This window comes from Mercenaria mercenaria, chromosome 6, assembly GCF_021730395.1.
Source record: "Mercenaria mercenaria strain notata chromosome 6, MADL_Memer_1, whole genome shotgun sequence".
NCBI classification, from domain to species: domain Eukaryota; kingdom Metazoa; phylum Mollusca; class Bivalvia; order Venerida; family Veneridae; genus Mercenaria; species Mercenaria mercenaria.
The window spans coordinates 63,736,153-63,753,228 of NC_069366.1; the positions used below are offsets into that span (position 1 = coordinate 63,736,153).

A 17,076-nucleotide genomic window follows, 5' to 3' on the forward strand; every position below is an offset into this window, starting at 1 on the left:
AAATCGTACAGATCTGTTCTGTTTTGTTTATTACCGTACATGTACTGTGTACACCTTTGATGTGACCAATATTTCATTTATTCCTTATTCCTCTAACATGTCTAATATGGTCCTATTTAACCATCACCGCGTGGACAAATTAACATAAATATATATCATATGAATCATCACCAGATTTGAAATAATTTCTTAAGGAGCTGAAGAGTCATTCCATATGATTATATAAATGTTACCTTCAACAATATTTCAGTCATGTAATGGCGGTCAATTAAGGACTATGTTATTTTGACAATGAAAAATTTCTATGTAAAACTGAGATTGTCGTAACAACACGAGAAATGCGCGGGGATCAAAGAGAAACTAATAATAATGAAAAATATATCTCCGAGTAAATTATAAAGTATCAATGACACTCGAAAGCATGTCCCAGCAGTGTACTTGAAGAAAATGCATAGAAATTTTCGGGGTAGGCATTTGGTACCGTAAGTCTCTCATATGTATACAATATATATATATTCACCAATCAAGGAAATGTCAGTGTAAATGAGCTGAGAGTTAGTTTTCTAAGAAAACGTCGTTAAGCTGTGTTACACAAATTACACGTGCACCGATTTTTTACAAAAATATGTCCGCCATGTTTTCTTCAGTGAACGAAATAAAATGAGTATTTTACCTTAGAATTCCTTATTGTATAGCGCGATTCACTCTCTAATCTAAATAAAGCATCACCTTTTTTATAATATCCCACTGTCCGATCTTTCTGATCACTTAACGGTCAATCACAATTACAAAATAAAACCAAAGTGTCATCAAAATTATCACTTTACACGGCTTCATGGAGATCACGGCCTACTAACATTAACTCCCTGGGGCCGATATGCGTCTATAGTCGTCATATTTTCTACCCCTGTAGCGTCGATATGCGACTATAAGCGCGTTATCTGGACTCCCCAGGACGGCGATTGACGAGTATAGTCGCGGCATCGAAGTCATGCTGATTGCGTCACATACTTGTTAATTTTTGATAATACTGACAAAAGCAAAATTAATTTGCATACTGGGAATTATTTCTTAGATGTTGTAATTATTAATTATGTTAATAATTAATTCCCTTGTTTAAATAAATGTTCGTAATTATGCGGTCATGTTAAAGGGAATAAAAATATGAACTCCGCTGTGTTTTGTTCATACTTTATTTGACTTTTCAAAAGAGTACAATAATGTCGTCTGCCAGTGATCTTTCTGAAAATGAAGAAAATAATTATTCTGACTCTGACATATCAGTTCCGTCGGATGATGATTCAGATGATGAAATTCCGTTGATTCAGTTAGCAGAACATCAGAAAAATGAATGGTCGGAGAATTTGCATGGAATTCGCACTCAGCAGTTCGAAGGAAATCCTGGACCGACGTCAGTTTTATCCGAGGACAAATATGAAATTGACTTTTTTGAAAAAATCTTCAAACCAGAAATATATGAGGACTTAGCCCGTGAAACAAACATGTATGCCGTACGGAAAATGCGTGAAAAGCCGGACGAAAAATGGCGCGAAGTGACTGTGGCTGACATCAAGGCATACATTGGATTTCAAATCGTTATGGGAGTGATCATAGCACCACGACTTGATGACTATTTTTCAACTGATGAAATGTTCGGAATATGTGGAATCAAGCATAGAATTAATCGTGATAGATTTGACAAAATTAATCAGTACTTTCATGCCGCGGACACATCGATGAATCCACACAGAGGAGACGCCGGTCATGACAAAATCGCGCACGTGCGTCCTGTGCTTGAAAAAGTACGAACTTCACTGTCGTCTGCGTACCGGCCACACAGGGAGTCGGCAATTGACGAGGCAATGGTTGCTTACACCGGAAGGCTTTCCATCAAGCAGTATGTCCCGATGAAACCAACGAAGCGCGGGATAAAAGTATGGGTTCGGGCTGATCCGCACAATGGTTTTATCAACGACTTTCAGGTGTACCTTGGAAAGGAAAACAACACAGGAGAGTATGGTCTTGGCGAAAGAGTAGTGTTGGACCTAACTAGAGACATTTTAAATCGCGGGCATCATATTTACATGGACAACTTTTTCACGTCGGTGAAGTTATTTGAGAAGTTAGAGGAGAACGACACATATACCTGTGGAACTGTTCGAGCTCAGAGACAAGGGGTACCACCGCAAATACGGAATGCTAATATAAAGAACCAAGGAGAGTCTGTGATTATGCAAAAACGAAATATGGTTGCCTTGACATGGAAGGACAAGCGCCCTGTGAATTTGCTGTCAACAAACACTGATCCCCGACGGCAAACTACCGTTCTCCGACGTCAGAAAGATGGTTCCCGTATTGACGTGCCTTGTCCAGAAGTTGTGAAAAATTACACAAAATTCATGAATGGAGTAGATCGCGCAGACCAGCTTAGGGCATTATACTCCTGTGGTAGAAAAGCAAGTAAATGGTGGAAATATCTGTTTTGGTTTCTGGTGGATATTTCAATTGTGTGTGGGTACATTCTGATGAAGGAATCCCCTGATCATCAACGGAAGTCTCGAAACGGTAGACAAAAACAACTGTCTATGGTTGACTATCGCAAGTCGCTAGCAAAACAACTTATTGGTATCTACATGGTCAGAAACAAACGAAAAGCTATGAAAGAGAACACCTCATATGCCGACGGCTCGAATTGCTGGGTAGCGGACATGGGAAAGAAACGTCGGTGTGAACATTGCAAGCCCCGTGGTATCAGGCGCGAACCCCGATTTGGATGTGAAGCATGCGGCGTGAACCTGTGTGTAGAGTGCTTCAAACCATACCATCTAGAACGATTTCCGGACCGATATACTCGATGAAAATTGTGTACAACATGAACCTTCATTCAAAATGTTTAAGTTTTAGAAGTTTGAAACATTCATAAACATACATAGACTACACAAACAAATGGATAAAATTAATACAACAAAATATTTTCCATAAAATAAAAAAAAAAAACGTTTGTGAATAAAGGCATGTTTGTGAATTTAATAGTATTTAAACTTAAGATGGATGTAAATATCGTAACTTTACTGGACTTTACACATGCTCTTAGCGCGTGTCACACGTTCATGTACATATTTAAAAATAGATTTTACATCAAAATAAACCATCGATATACGCACAAAAACGGATGTAAATTTCAAGTAATGCTGGTGCTAATATTCTGTGTTAATAATATATCTCTATTTATTGGAATTTACCGTCTTTACATGTGAAAAAAAAATAAGAAAAATCAGAAATGTATAAATATTCAATAAACGTAATAGGTGTGTTAAAATTGTGAATATTTCATTGTGAAAATATTATTCTATGTGGCTATAAGTTATGGGCAAAATATGGATATAAAAATGTTTGTTAAAACTTCGAAGAGTTTGTAAGTTTATTTTGATTTACATCCCAGTTATTTATGTTTTCCTGCATGATTGTACTTGACTGCATGCGAGTGTTATTATGATAAAATCAGAAAATGCTCTTCGACGTCTAGTGGTAATTCTTATCTCGCCGCAGCAGGTATATTACGATATCGGCCTCAGGGAGTTAAATTTGTAAACATGCGCCAACCGAACAAATGATGAAAGATTTGAAAATTTGTATTCAAATTAGAATTTTATGAGTAAATAATACCTACCTGACATTACCGTAAGGATTATTCCGTTCGGCACGGCTTTTAACCCGCTCTAAACCGGAAGTAAAAACCTTGACCTTCACGGTCAGATGTACTTCCGTTAGAAGCACCATGCTTCAGTTTCCTTGTAGGCGTAAACAAGTCGCCTGGAAACAAGATATTAATGGGGAGGATAGGAGGGTAAATGTAATGTCAGGTAGGTATTATTTACTAATAAAGTTCTAATCTGAATACAAATTTTCAAATTTCATTTCGTAAATAACCTACCTGACATTACCGTAAGGATATTCTAGATTCCAAAGCAATGTCATGGGAGGAAGGAAATCTGTTTCCAACCCCAAAAAATCTGAATCATATAAAATAAGTATTAAGCAACAGATAAATTAAGTTATTTACCTGAATTAATCTTCATCTGTACTCTACAGTTCATACGGACATCCAAGAATAAAACACCATGGTCTTTCCACTATTTACATCTAATATACAACAGTTACTGTAATATCCCCTATATACATGACTGTAATCCCAAGTTCACTGGTTTTAATAAAACACTGTTCAAAATCCGGGCAACCCGCCGGAAGAGATAACACAGTAAAAAATTATTGAAACTTCCAAATAATTAACATTAACTTGTTTCAAATAATGTTTCACAAATGTGGTCTCTTTTGACCAGTCCGCTGACTCCATAATTTGCTGAAAAGATGCTCCTTTAAAAATTGCCCACAAAGGTCCTATACTCCGTGTAGAATGTCCAGTTACACAACCCACTGACGTATTGGACTTTTAATAACAGTATTTAATAGTACTAGTTATCCATCTAGATATTGTCTGGGATGAAACTGGCTTATGAGGTTTGTTGATTGCCAAGAGTAATTTCAAAGAAACGTCTGATTCACTACGAAACTTTTCAGTTTTCATTAAGTAATATGTCAGAGCTCTTTTGGGATCCACAGATTTATCTCTTGTGAATGCAGGTATGAAAATTGACCTTTTTATATGACTAGGTCTATCAGTCTTGGATAAACCAGTTCTAAGAAAAGTGACACCTTTCTTCTGTATATTTACATTTTGTTCTCCAAGCTGTAAAGGTTGTAGGTCACTGCATCTATGGAAAGTGGTGACAGTGATCAAAAAACAGGTTTTCCAAGTAACAAATTTCAAAGCAGCATCCTTCATAGGTTCGAATGGAGCCCGTCTCAAACAACCTAAAACGAGAGGTAAATCCCATTCGAGTATTAGTTTTTTTACGGGTGGTCTTTGATTGAAAATACCTTTGAGAAGACGAATAATACAAGGATGCTGACCTACAGGTTTTCCCTCAATTGAGGGTAACACTGAAGATAACATGGATCTGTACCCATTGATTGTCCTATATTTTAAACCTTAGTCAAAAAATAGAAAAGACAAGAAATCTGCACAATCAGTTAAAGTTGCTGCATACGGATCAACCTGTTGTTGACTACACCAACTACTGAACAGTCTGAATTTGCAGCGATAATCTTTCTGGGTTCCTTTTCTCCAGGAGGAGGCCAGTTAATTTCTAGTATGTTTTGAAAACCCCTTTGATAAGTTTCTGTCGATAACAGCCATGCAGACTGAGAGTTTGTGGGTTTGGGTGTACAAGTTTGTTCCCCCTTGAAACAATAGGTCTTTCCTGCATGGCAGTCTGACTGGTTGTGCAATCAGTAACTGTAACAGCTGGGGAAAACAAAACTGTCTTGGTCAACAGGGGTTAATCAAGATTAGTCTACAAATTATTTGACACTGAAAATGTGACAATACCCTGGGAATCAACTGGACAGGGGGGGGGGGGGAATGCATAAGCAAACATGTTCATCCAGGATATTGACAGGGCATCCACTGCAAATGCCTGATGATGTTCGGTCCAAGAACAAAACACTGATGTTTGTTTGTTTTGTGCTGTTGCAAATACATCTATCTGAGGTGTCCCCAGAGTGTTGAAAATCTGAAACACTACTGTTTTGTTCAAGCACCACTCGGTTTCTCGGACTAAGTTCCGACTCAAAGCATCTGCTATAGTGTTCAAACTCCCCTTTACAAAGGCTGCTTTCAGCTTGATATTGTTCTGTAGAGCTAAATTCCATAGCCTCCAGGTCAGGCGACACAACTGTTGAGATTTGGTACCCCCCTGTTTGTTTATATACTGGATAACAGTCGTGTTGTCTGATCTGATTAGAACATTCTGGTTCTGTAATTTGGCAAGAAATGTTCCACTGTATGAATTACAGCTTTCATTTCTAGACAATTTATGTGTAGCAACCTCTCTACCGGGGACCAACGACCTTGCACTATACAACGGTTCATGTGACCACCCCACCCCCATATCGAGCTTGCATCTGTCGTAATTGTGACTGGAAATAACTCTGTCACAAGTGTGTGACCCCTCAAAATGTTCTGATCCTGTAACCACCATTCTAAATGTTTCAACAGGTCTGGTGTAACAGAAATCTGGTATGACAAAGCCATTTTGGAGGGACTCCAGTTGTTCAACAGATGAAGTTGGAGTGGTCTCATGAACAGTCGAGCATTGGGTATAAGTTCTAGGCAAGATGCTATCCGACCCAATAAGGTAAGGAAATGTCTTGCAGTTGCTTGCCCTTGCATTATACTGAGAACTGCTTTTTCAAGTTTACTACTCTCTCTTGAGTAGGGTACACTAATCCATGATTTAGTAGAAATAGGCAGCCTATGAATGTTGGATTCTGAACAGGATTCAATTGAGATTTGGTTTTGTTTATCATGAACCCCTGCTCAAAAAGTGTACTGAGAATTACAGTTCTGTCCTGTAATAACCTTTCTCTGCTTTGTTTCAGAGCTAGCCAGTCGTGCAGATAATTTGACAGTATTATTGCATGTTTGCGTAAATGCGCTGTTACAACTGAAACTATTTTTGTAAAAATTCTCGGAGCTGAAGTTGGTCCGAAGCAGAGAGCTCGGAACTGAAAGATTTTGTTTTGTTTTCTGTGATTTTTGTAAATTTTTATGTTAAAATAGGCATCTTTCAGATCTAGATTTATACTCCAGCTGCCTTTTTCTACTAAATGCAAAACCTTTTGAATTGTCTCCATTTTGAAATGTAATTTCCGGAGATACCTGTTTAGAGGTTTCAAGTTGATGACTGGTCTCATTTCCCCATTTTTCTTCGGGACAAGAAATAATGTGCTGTATAAACCTTCTTTTGCATGGTTCATTTTTACTCTTTGAATGACATTTTTTTGTAAAAGCTTGTCTATTTCTTCTTTTATGAAGGGAATATGGTTTGAAGGCACTTTTGTAGTTTTGATGCCCGAAAAAGAAGGTTTCTTTAAAAATTCCAGTTTGTAACCGTTTTTTATTACATCTAGTACCCATTTGTCTTGAGTAATTTGTTCCCATGCTGGTAGAAAATGAGACAGTCGACCCCCAACAGGAATCTCCGGATGTTTTGCTATAGTACCTACCTTGTCATTGTTCATCTGCTTTTCCCAGTCTTCCTTTAGTTGCGGTATTCTGGGAAGATCTCTTAAAGTGGGTAAAGCTAGATCTCTTCTGTTTGTGACTGAACTTGTCTTGATCTCTGGATACCTTGGGAATCCGAAAATTGTTAAAAGTACGGTCTGCAGTGCTAGATGTTGCTGCAGTATTTTGACGTTGTTCCAATCTAGGTTTTTTTAAAACTATGATCCTGAGTTGGTATAGCACCTTGTTTTTGTTTAAGATCTCTCCTTTTTATATCTAGAACAATGCCTTCTATTTGTTTCTTTTTCTCTTTCCTACTTTTCAGAAGGGTTTCAAAGTCTGGACCAAAAACACCTTTTCCTGACAGAGGGAGATTGGCCAGCTCATTAGCATTGTCTAATTCAAAAAGTGCAGAATCGGTTATGGCTACAGTGCGACGAATAACATGGTGAAAAGCACCAAACCTTCCCCTTTGATCTAGGGATTTAGTTGTCATTGCGAATATATCTTTGACTTGCTTCATAGCCTTTTCTTTGTCAAAGGAATCATCTTGATGCTGTTGAAGTAATGTCGTAAGACTCTGTTGAATATATGTAGTCATCACGATGCCTAGCCTAGCAGCTTGTTGACCTTTATATGCTATTTGTTCCACTTTTTTACGTGGCTGAGTAACTAAAGACCTCGAACGAGATTTACTGAATGAAGCCTTAGGTCTATGCCGTTTAACTAAACAACTTTCAATAAGGGTGTCTAGTGGTGGCACCTGAAGAAATTCATTTGTTTCTTCATCAACTGGAAAAAAGTTCAAAGTTTTCTTCTGCAAATGAAGATAAATATCTAGGTGTCTTTGACCTAAAACTGTTTTCTATCACTTCCTTTTGAGAAGCATCGAGTGAAATGCCCTCTTGTTTGACATTTTTCTTGATTGTAGCATCTTCGCCAAACAAATCAAACAAGCACTTTTTATTTGTTTGTGATAACTGTTGATTGTCATCAGAAATTTCTTCTGTGAACATATTGTCATGTTTAGACCGTACTGACAGCGCATCATCATTTTCACAGGAGTTATTTGATGAAGCATAAGAATCACTGTCTTCAGAATGATCTGAAAAATGTTTCTGTCTGTGTGACGAAACTTTCCTTTTCTGTCTGTGCGACAGAGACTGTTTTTTTTTCTGTCTGTGTGTGTGACGAGAAATCATCCTGTCTGTGTGACGGGGAAGAAACTGGAGACAATGACCGTCTGTGTGATCGGTCATTCTGTCTGTGTGACGGGGAAGAATCTGGAGACACTGACCGTCTGTGTGATCGGTCAGATTTCAAACTTTTAATCAAATCTGCTAAACCTTCCACAGTCTTATTGACATTGACAATATTACTGTCTAAACTATTCAAACGACCATCCATATTGCCAAATTTTTCATTCCATTCCGCTTCTAAAATGTCATAGCGGGAACGACGCTTACCTTTATTACCAGTGGAAGGTGTACCGGAATTTGTTTCCGAAGGAGAAAAGTCCGAAATGTGTTCATCTTCGGAGGCAATATCCATCCGAGAACGTTTGGCCTCTAACTCGGTCATTCTCAGACACGAAACATTCAATATCCTCAAACAACAAACTTTTTTAAAAAATGTTAACACTAAGAGCGAGTAGAAAAACGTCCGACTTGTTTGCGCCGAAAGAGAAAAACCGAAGCATAGTGCTTCTAACGGAAGTACATTTGACCGTGATGGTCAAGTTTTTTAGGCTGATCACTACCAAATAGAATGTTAGCCTCCGCAGGTCTAGTCACAAGTAGTCCAAATATAAATAGTACTAATCTTTTTTCCTTTCCTAGTGCATTTTCTCGGCAGCAACGTGCTTACTTTTACCCTACCGCGTTTCAGCATGTATCACTTTGCATTCTGTTGAAATCGGCATGTTCCTATCGCATGTTAGATAAAAAATTTCGGCGTAAGAATTTAATGTCACGAAAAGAGAAATTGAAAGAAGCGAAAAGTAGTAAATTCAGCGGGTTGTATTTAACGAACTGTAGTTTTCTTATATAAAAGTTAACACCCCCTTTTCTGTTTGTTTTTCTAAAGTAGCGATCTAGTTCTTTATGGGAATATAAGTCTCTGAAAATCTGATATGCTAGAAAATGTCGAAAAACCGTTATGAAGTGAGTGGATTTTATATGAAATAAAGAACAGCGGGATTTAGTGGTGTTCAGCCTATAATTTCCTCTTCCGGTTTAGAGCGGGTTAAAAGCCGTGCCGAACGGAATAATCCTTACGGTAATGTCAGGTAGGTTATTTACGAAGTGAAATCGGGACTTTTTCAAAGATATGTTTTATTTCCAGAAATTTCCTGATATTCTAACGTTTAAGCAACAGAATTGTATGCACAGAAAATAACGAAGTTATGCAATATAGCTTTTAGTTAAAATTTTGGACCTATCTTTTTCCAGCCCAACAACATGTATGTATGTCCTCGAAAGGTTTTTTCACGCAGTTGGTGTGTTTTTTTCCATATAACTGTGATTAAACGATAACTTTTTTAAACTTTACTACAGCCTAATTATTGCTGTATATTTTGATACTTTTTTCAAGAAAATAGGATGAATAGTCATTAAAAACATTTATTTGTATCACTTCAAAGAATTTAAGCATGGGTCGCAACTTTTGACGTTACGTCGGTGTATTCGACATACCATTATATTACTGAAAAGTTAACTTTTTTTTGTTGTTGTTATCAGGGGAAGTAAATCACCTGTAACTTCTTCATTTGAATTATGAAAGTTACTTCCCTTGCCTCAGTCATAATTTATACTAACGAAAGTTGAGCATTCTGTTCTACAGATTCTCCTTTTTTCTTTTGATTGGTAACCTCACTTTGTAATATATCTACAGTATTGCAGATAATGTAGTCATATTTGGTAATTTAAGTGTATATAGTTTGAGAGCATGGTGCTAATTAGTTTATGCCTGATCTGATCAGGGGTAATAATTGATATTTTACATCCATTCTTTAAGCTGTGCATTTTTGTGCCAATTTTGCTAATCACTTTTTATGTAAATTTCTTATGGCAGTTTTTAGGCTTGCTCGGGTTAGATAGTTAAGTCAGAATTAGCACCATCAGCTCAAGTTTTTAAACTTAATTACTAGAGCAATTGTATATCATAGTTTTACTAATTATGTGAATATTGATAGTCTCTTATAATTCTGCTGAAGAATGGTCTTGCAAATTTTTTAAAGTGTATAAACTATGGGTTTTTTTTATGATTGTATAATGTATGCAAGAATGAGACTTTAATAAAGAATATACATATACCATTTGTAATTTCCTACGGTTAATATCATTAAGACTATCATTCATGTTTTCGAAATTTAATTGAATATATAAGTTTAATACTTGCAAAAGAAAAAAAAAACGTAGATATAAGTGTTCAATTCACAGGCTATAAAAATCAGCGTGAATATTTCATAATGGTAAATATTTCAAACGTTACTTCTATAGATGCCTCCGTGGCCGGATGGCCAAGGTCGCTGACTTCCAATTCCTTGCCACCGACGTGGGATCGAAACTTCACTTTAGGTGTAAAATTCTTTACGTAATAGGGCAGCCACCAGCTGACTTATCGAAGGTTGATGTCTCTATTTAGGTACTCGCCTGAGCCCGAAAAAAATGTATGGAGGGGCACCTGGAGTCTTTCCCTACCAACAAAACTTGGGAAAAGTTAATTGTGTCGTTTCGATCTTACTCTATACCCAACAAAATAAAATAGATAAACATAATTCCGGTTTTTATTTGTTTGTTTGTATGTTTGTTATATTTTTATATATATGGATATGGGGTATTTGTTTGTTTCAGTGTAACGACAAAATATAATATTACAATTATACATCAACAGTGAACGCCACAGACTGAACTATCTACGGAAACTCAGAAATAAGGAAATTGACATAGACCCAGGCAATCTCATCCAGCCTGGCGATTCCCGCACCAGAGGGAAAGTAGATTAAGACAGCGCGGCATACATTCTACCGTGTACCAACAGTCATTCTACCCAAGAACTGTCAGTGAGTGGAACCAACTCCCCACTCGAATCACCGACATCGACTCAACTGAAGGCTTTGCAGCTGCCCTGGATGATCTGCTCAGATGTGGCTCCTTCGTCTTCAAAGCGTAATTACATCAGCGCCATGTACATAGTTTTAATTTGTAAATACAGCTGTACAGATATTTTTAACCTGGAGGATGATCATGGCTGTCTCAACTTTCTACGCTGGTCAACTATACAGTCAGACGATGACTCCTGACCATATATTGGAAGAAGAAGACATAATATTTTCACGAGGAGTTAATGCTTTGATGTTACATGTAAAACAAACATATCCCTTTTGTATAGAGGTAAAGGTCTTGTATATTATAGTGTCATCCCTATTCGAAAGGACAGCCAATTTGGCTTATGAGACACCTTTATTGTGCTTGTCAATTACATCCCAACTTCTACCACTATGCCAGGCGCCATGCGGATACAAGTCTGTAACCATTTAACTAGCTCGCGGCTGAGGAACCGGCCTTTTCGGAACGAATCCCCTGACCCCAGTGCAAAATCATCCATGCTAATAATACGTACGATGTGTTTGCTTTCTCAGTCTCTAACATTTCCGAAACGATATATGTTATTATACCGGAGCCAAGGAAGAAGCACTGTCGAGTCAAACAGTACACTAGGAATAGAAGGGCAGCATGAGAGCACTGTCGAACCATTTGGTGGATTGCATGAAAGACTGCTAAATCTAAATATACACTGGGAGTGGCAGGGTGGCAAGTCCTCGGTAGAGTTTTTTCACCTTAGAGTGGTGAAAACAAATGGAAACTTTGCTAGCAGTGTAAGCAAAAAATTATTAAGTAAATTTATTGATCTATTTATACGTAATTACATACTTGAACTTGTAAGTGAATGAAGTATTGCAATGCAATACAAAGTCCCCTACTGGAAGGCACCTAATTTTCTCTACTGCAGTATAACATTATGAATGATATCTGTCAATGATGTATAAACAATAGTGTACTATATATCCTTTCCGCAGCCTTAACGTACTAAAACGTATTAGCGTCTGATGGCCCTTTCACGCTTCCGTAGAAACATTTATGACACGAAACTAATTTTGAAAATATTTCTGAAATGTCTAGGTCTGCAGCTTTCAAATACGGTTATATCTTACATCTGAGGCATATACTGACACTCTCAGACAACATCAAAAATGACATTTTGAGCGATTTGATGAAGTTCCAAAATTATCAATGTTACGGACCCCTGTGGGATTTCTGTTTATCCAGAGCTCATATATTTTTTAAAAGCTGACATGCTGTAGTACTAAAGCCCAGGTAATTTCAATTCGTAATAAAGTGCTGGAAATTGGCTCCCCAATAGCAAAAAAAAAAAAAAAAAAAAGAAGTCCACGCGCATACATTTAGACGGGGTGACCCCTGCGCGTGACCCCTGACTATCTACGAATCAAAATGCGGCTTTCGTTTTCAAGTTTAGCATTTCTACTTTCATTTTATTTACTTCCGGAAATAGCTGAAGGTCGAGTGACGTCATTTTCTGTGTTGTCAAAAACATACGTATGCCTGGCGAGATTGCATAAATATGTGCTGGCCGTCCTAAGGATATATATACAATATGTTATAACAACGCCGGTTATAAAAAAGTTATCATATAAGTTATTCATAGTAACAACAAAGGGAAATTAATCCTGAAAAAAAATCTATACTGGTATAATGTAAGTCCACTAGAAACTCTTTACCAGGTAGAGATAGGTCAAAATACACCTTACAATTGGATGTAACATGCATGTTGTACCACAGAAAAGTGGTCTCGATTTTTCTCTACCGCCAGTAATAAAAAAGTTACAATAAAATGTATTAATAGTAAAACAAAGAGACATAATTCTAAAAACAAGGGTGCCTCATGGTGGTGAACATTTGGTCCAAGTTACATCAAAATCCCTCCACGCATAAAGAAGAAATGCTCCGTACAAAGTCATTCTTGAATTTGACCTTTAACCTCTAAATGTGACCTTGACGTTAGACCTAGGGACCTGGTACTTGCGCATGACAATCCGTCTTATGCTGGTGAACATTTGTGCCAAGTTACATCAAAATCCCTCCATGCATGAAGAAGAAATGCTCCAAACAAAGTCATTCTTGTGTCTGCCCTTTGGTCTCTAAGTGTGACCTTGACATTAGACCTTGGGCTTGGGTTTTGCGCATGACATGTTGTCTCATCCAGGGGGAATATTTGTGCCAACTGATATCTAAATCCTGTTTTGCATGACAAAGTTATAGACCGGACAGGAAAAAAATCCTATTGACCTTTGATCTCAAAGTGTGACCTTGACCTTTAAGCAAGGGTACTGGGTGGTGCGCATGACACGTCGTCTCATCATGGGGAACATTTATGCCAAGTAATATTGTAATCCCTTGATGAATGACAGAGTTCTGGATCGGACAGGAAAAAAACCTTATTGACCTTTGACCTCTAATTGTGACCTTGACCTTTGAGCTAAGGGTCCGGGTTTTGCGCAGGATATGTTGTCTCATCATGGAGAACATTTGTGCCAAGTAATATTAAAATCCCTTCATGGATGGCAGAGTTATTGACGGGACAGGAAAAAACTGTTGACCTTTGAGCTAGGGGTCCGGGATTTGCGCATGACACGTCGTCTCATCATGGGGAACACCTGTGCCAAGTGATATTAAAATCCCTTAATGAATGTCAGAGTTATGGACCGGACACGGAACAGACCCTGTTCATGCTATGTTAACCTTGACCTTTGAGCTAGGGGTCTGAAAGTTGTGCATGACACATCGTCTTATTATGAGGTACATTTGTGCCAAGTAATATTAAAATCCCTTCATGGATGGGAGTGTTATGGACCGGACAGGAAAAAAGCCCTGTTGTCCTTTGACCTCCAGTTGTGACCTTGACCTTTAAGCCAGGGGTCAAGGTTTTGCGCATGACATGTCGTCTCATCATGAGGAACATTTGTGCCAAGTAATATTAAAATCCCTTCATGGATGGGAGAGTTATGGACCGGACAGGAGAAAAAGCCATGTTGACCTTTGACCTCCAATTGTGACCTTGACCTTTGAGTTAGGTGTCCGGGTTTTGCGCATGACACGTCGTCTTATCATGGGAAACATTTGTGCCAAGTAATATTAAAATCCCTTCAAGTATGCGAGAGTTATGGACCGGACAGGAAAAAAGCCCTGTTGACCTTTGACCTCAAATTGTGACCTTGACCTTTGAGCTAGAGGTCCAGGTATTGTGCGTGACCTGTCGTCTCATCATGGGGAACATTTGTGCCAAGTAATATTAAAATCCCTTCATGGATGACAGTTATGGACCGGACACGAAATTGCGGACGGACGGACGGACGTACGGAATGACGGAAAAGCGCATTCCTATAGTCCCCGAAACTGGTTTTCAACCAGTAGGGGACTAATAATGGCTGGATTATAAAGTACGTGTCTTATCAAGATTACCACCTGATCTATTTCGGGTTAGATCCAACAAATTTATGACGGAAAAAGTAACTGCAACATAGTGTTGATTAGATAAAATCAAGAGAAATAATGGTCAAATACAGTTGAATATAGCTTATAATGCCATCTTTGAAAGTAAATAAGCCGGAAAATCTGATATTATTAAAGAAATAAGTGTTTGTATGTGGCTATAAGTAATTTCAATGTACCATTTTATGGGCAAATTTTATTTCATAAAATATTTGATGGCCCTCAACACACTTAGTGCATTTCGGTATGGCATATTGTATACATACTCATCAGCATACTTTAGGCAATCAGAGCAAAATCCATCATCATAATGTTGAGAATTCGTTGAGCATCTTGGCCTCGGAATTTCGGTAGTTGGATTTGCTAGCACAATGCATTCTCCTTCCATTGTCTAGTACATGTGTGCTTATCATAAACAGAGCTTCAGCATCATAGTGTGCCTATTTTGTTTCTATGCAATTTGGCTAGAAATCTATCATTTCATGCTTCGTTTCAAGATACTTCTATCTCATATAATATGCCATGATATTTCATTAATTTTCTGTAATGATATTAAAATAATAAAAGTCACGGCCTTATTCCATTCAATCAGCATTTGTTATTTATTGTCAATAGTCAGAAGAGACAGGCCGCTCTAGGCTTACTGATACATGGTTTAAATCTAGGTCACTTCTCGTCATAGTTAAAACAACATGTCTCTCAGAGTGGGGCGAGTCTGTCGCTTCTTATATTCATATCCTACTGATAAAATAAACCATGCATTCTTTTGTAAAATAAATGTAAGCTTGTATATATTTGACATCCTGTCAGTGGACGTATAAAATCTGGATCTTTTGCGCAGCCGGAAGTGTGCTTGATATCATATGACACAACCAGTGTTTTGTTCGCACAGGGAAGTGACACCGCACAAATTAGTAAAGACAAGGCAGTCTACAAGACAGCTAAATCCCCCGCCACTGCTATGGATAGTGAAAGGGTAAACCTTTGATTTTTGCTGTGACCTTGACCTTGAACTGACATGGCTGACTCATGAATTCTGCACAACGTCTTGATGAGGTGATCATTTGACCCAAGTTTCATGAAAATCCTTCAAGGGGTTTAGGAGATACAGAGCTGAAACCTTTGACCGTCAGTTGTGACCTTGACCTTGAGTTGACATGGCTGACTCATGAGTTCTTGATGAGGTGATCATTTGACCCAAGTTTGATGAAAATCCTTCAAGGGGTTTAGGAGATACAGAGTGGACACAAAATGGAAGGCTCATACCTTCGACCCTTAGTTGTGACCTTGACCTTGAGCTGGCATGGTTGACTCATAATTTCTGCACATCGTTTTGATGAGGTAATCATTTTACCCAAGTTTTATAAAATTCCTTCAAGGGGTTTAGGAGATATAGAGCGGACACGAAATGGAAGGCTCAAACCTTTGACCTTCAGTTGTGACCTTGACCTTGAGTCGGCATGACTGACTCATGGGTTCTGCACATCGTCTTGATGAGGTGATCATTTGACCCAAGTTTGATAAAATTCCTTCAAGGGGTTTAGGAGATATAGAGCGGACACACAATGGAAGGCTCAAACCTTTGACCTTGAGTTGTGACCTTGACCTTGAGCCGACAAGGCTGACCCATGGGTTCTGCACATCGTCTTGATGAGGTGATCTGATAAAATTCCTTCAAGGGGTTTAGGAGATATAGAGCGGACACAAAATGGAAGGCTCAAACCTTTAACCTTGAGTTGTGACCTTGACCTTGAGCCGACAAGGCTGACCCATGGGTTTTGCACATCGTCTTGATGAGGTGATCATTTGACCCAAGTTTCATGAAAATCCTTCAAGGAGTTTAGAAGATATAGAGCGGACACAAAATGGAAGGCTCAAAACCTTTGACCCTAAGTTGTGACCTTGACCTTGAGCCGGCATGGCTGACTCATTAGTTCTGCAAATCGTCTTGATGAGGTGATCATTTGACCCAAGTTTTATAAAATGCCTTCAAGGGGTTTATGAGATATAGAGCGGACACAAAATGGCAGGCTCAAACCTTTGACCTTGAGTTGTGACCTTGACCTTGAGCCGACAAGGCTGACGCATGGGTTCTGCACATCGTCTTGATGAGGTGATCATTTGACCCAAGTTTCATGAAAATCCTTAAAGGGGTTTAGGAGATATGGACCGGACACGATTTTGTTACGGACGGAAGGACGGAAAGACGGAAGGACGGACGGACGCAGACCATTCCTATAATCCCTCCGCCACGGCGGGGTATTAAAAAACCATGAGCATGTTGCAACACTAGCGGAAGTAGGTCATACATAATTATCACTGTTTTGATGACCTCTTTAACGGCACTGAGAATGTTGTCTGTGCAATCCATGGATACAA

At 38.4% G+C, this 17,076-nt stretch overlaps 1 protein-coding gene across 1 annotated transcript; it reads left to right on the forward strand.

The window, feature by feature from the left end:
* Positions 1–1,520: 1,520 nt before the first annotated feature.
* Positions 1,521–2,858, forward strand: LOC128558063 (piggyBac transposable element-derived protein 4-like). Its single transcript, XM_053546857.1, has one exon. The coding sequence runs from the start codon at positions 1,521–1,523 to the stop codon at positions 2,856–2,858; it is 1,338 nt and encodes a 445-aa protein (XP_053402832.1).
* The last annotated feature ends 14,218 nt before the right edge of the window (positions 2,859–17,076 follow it).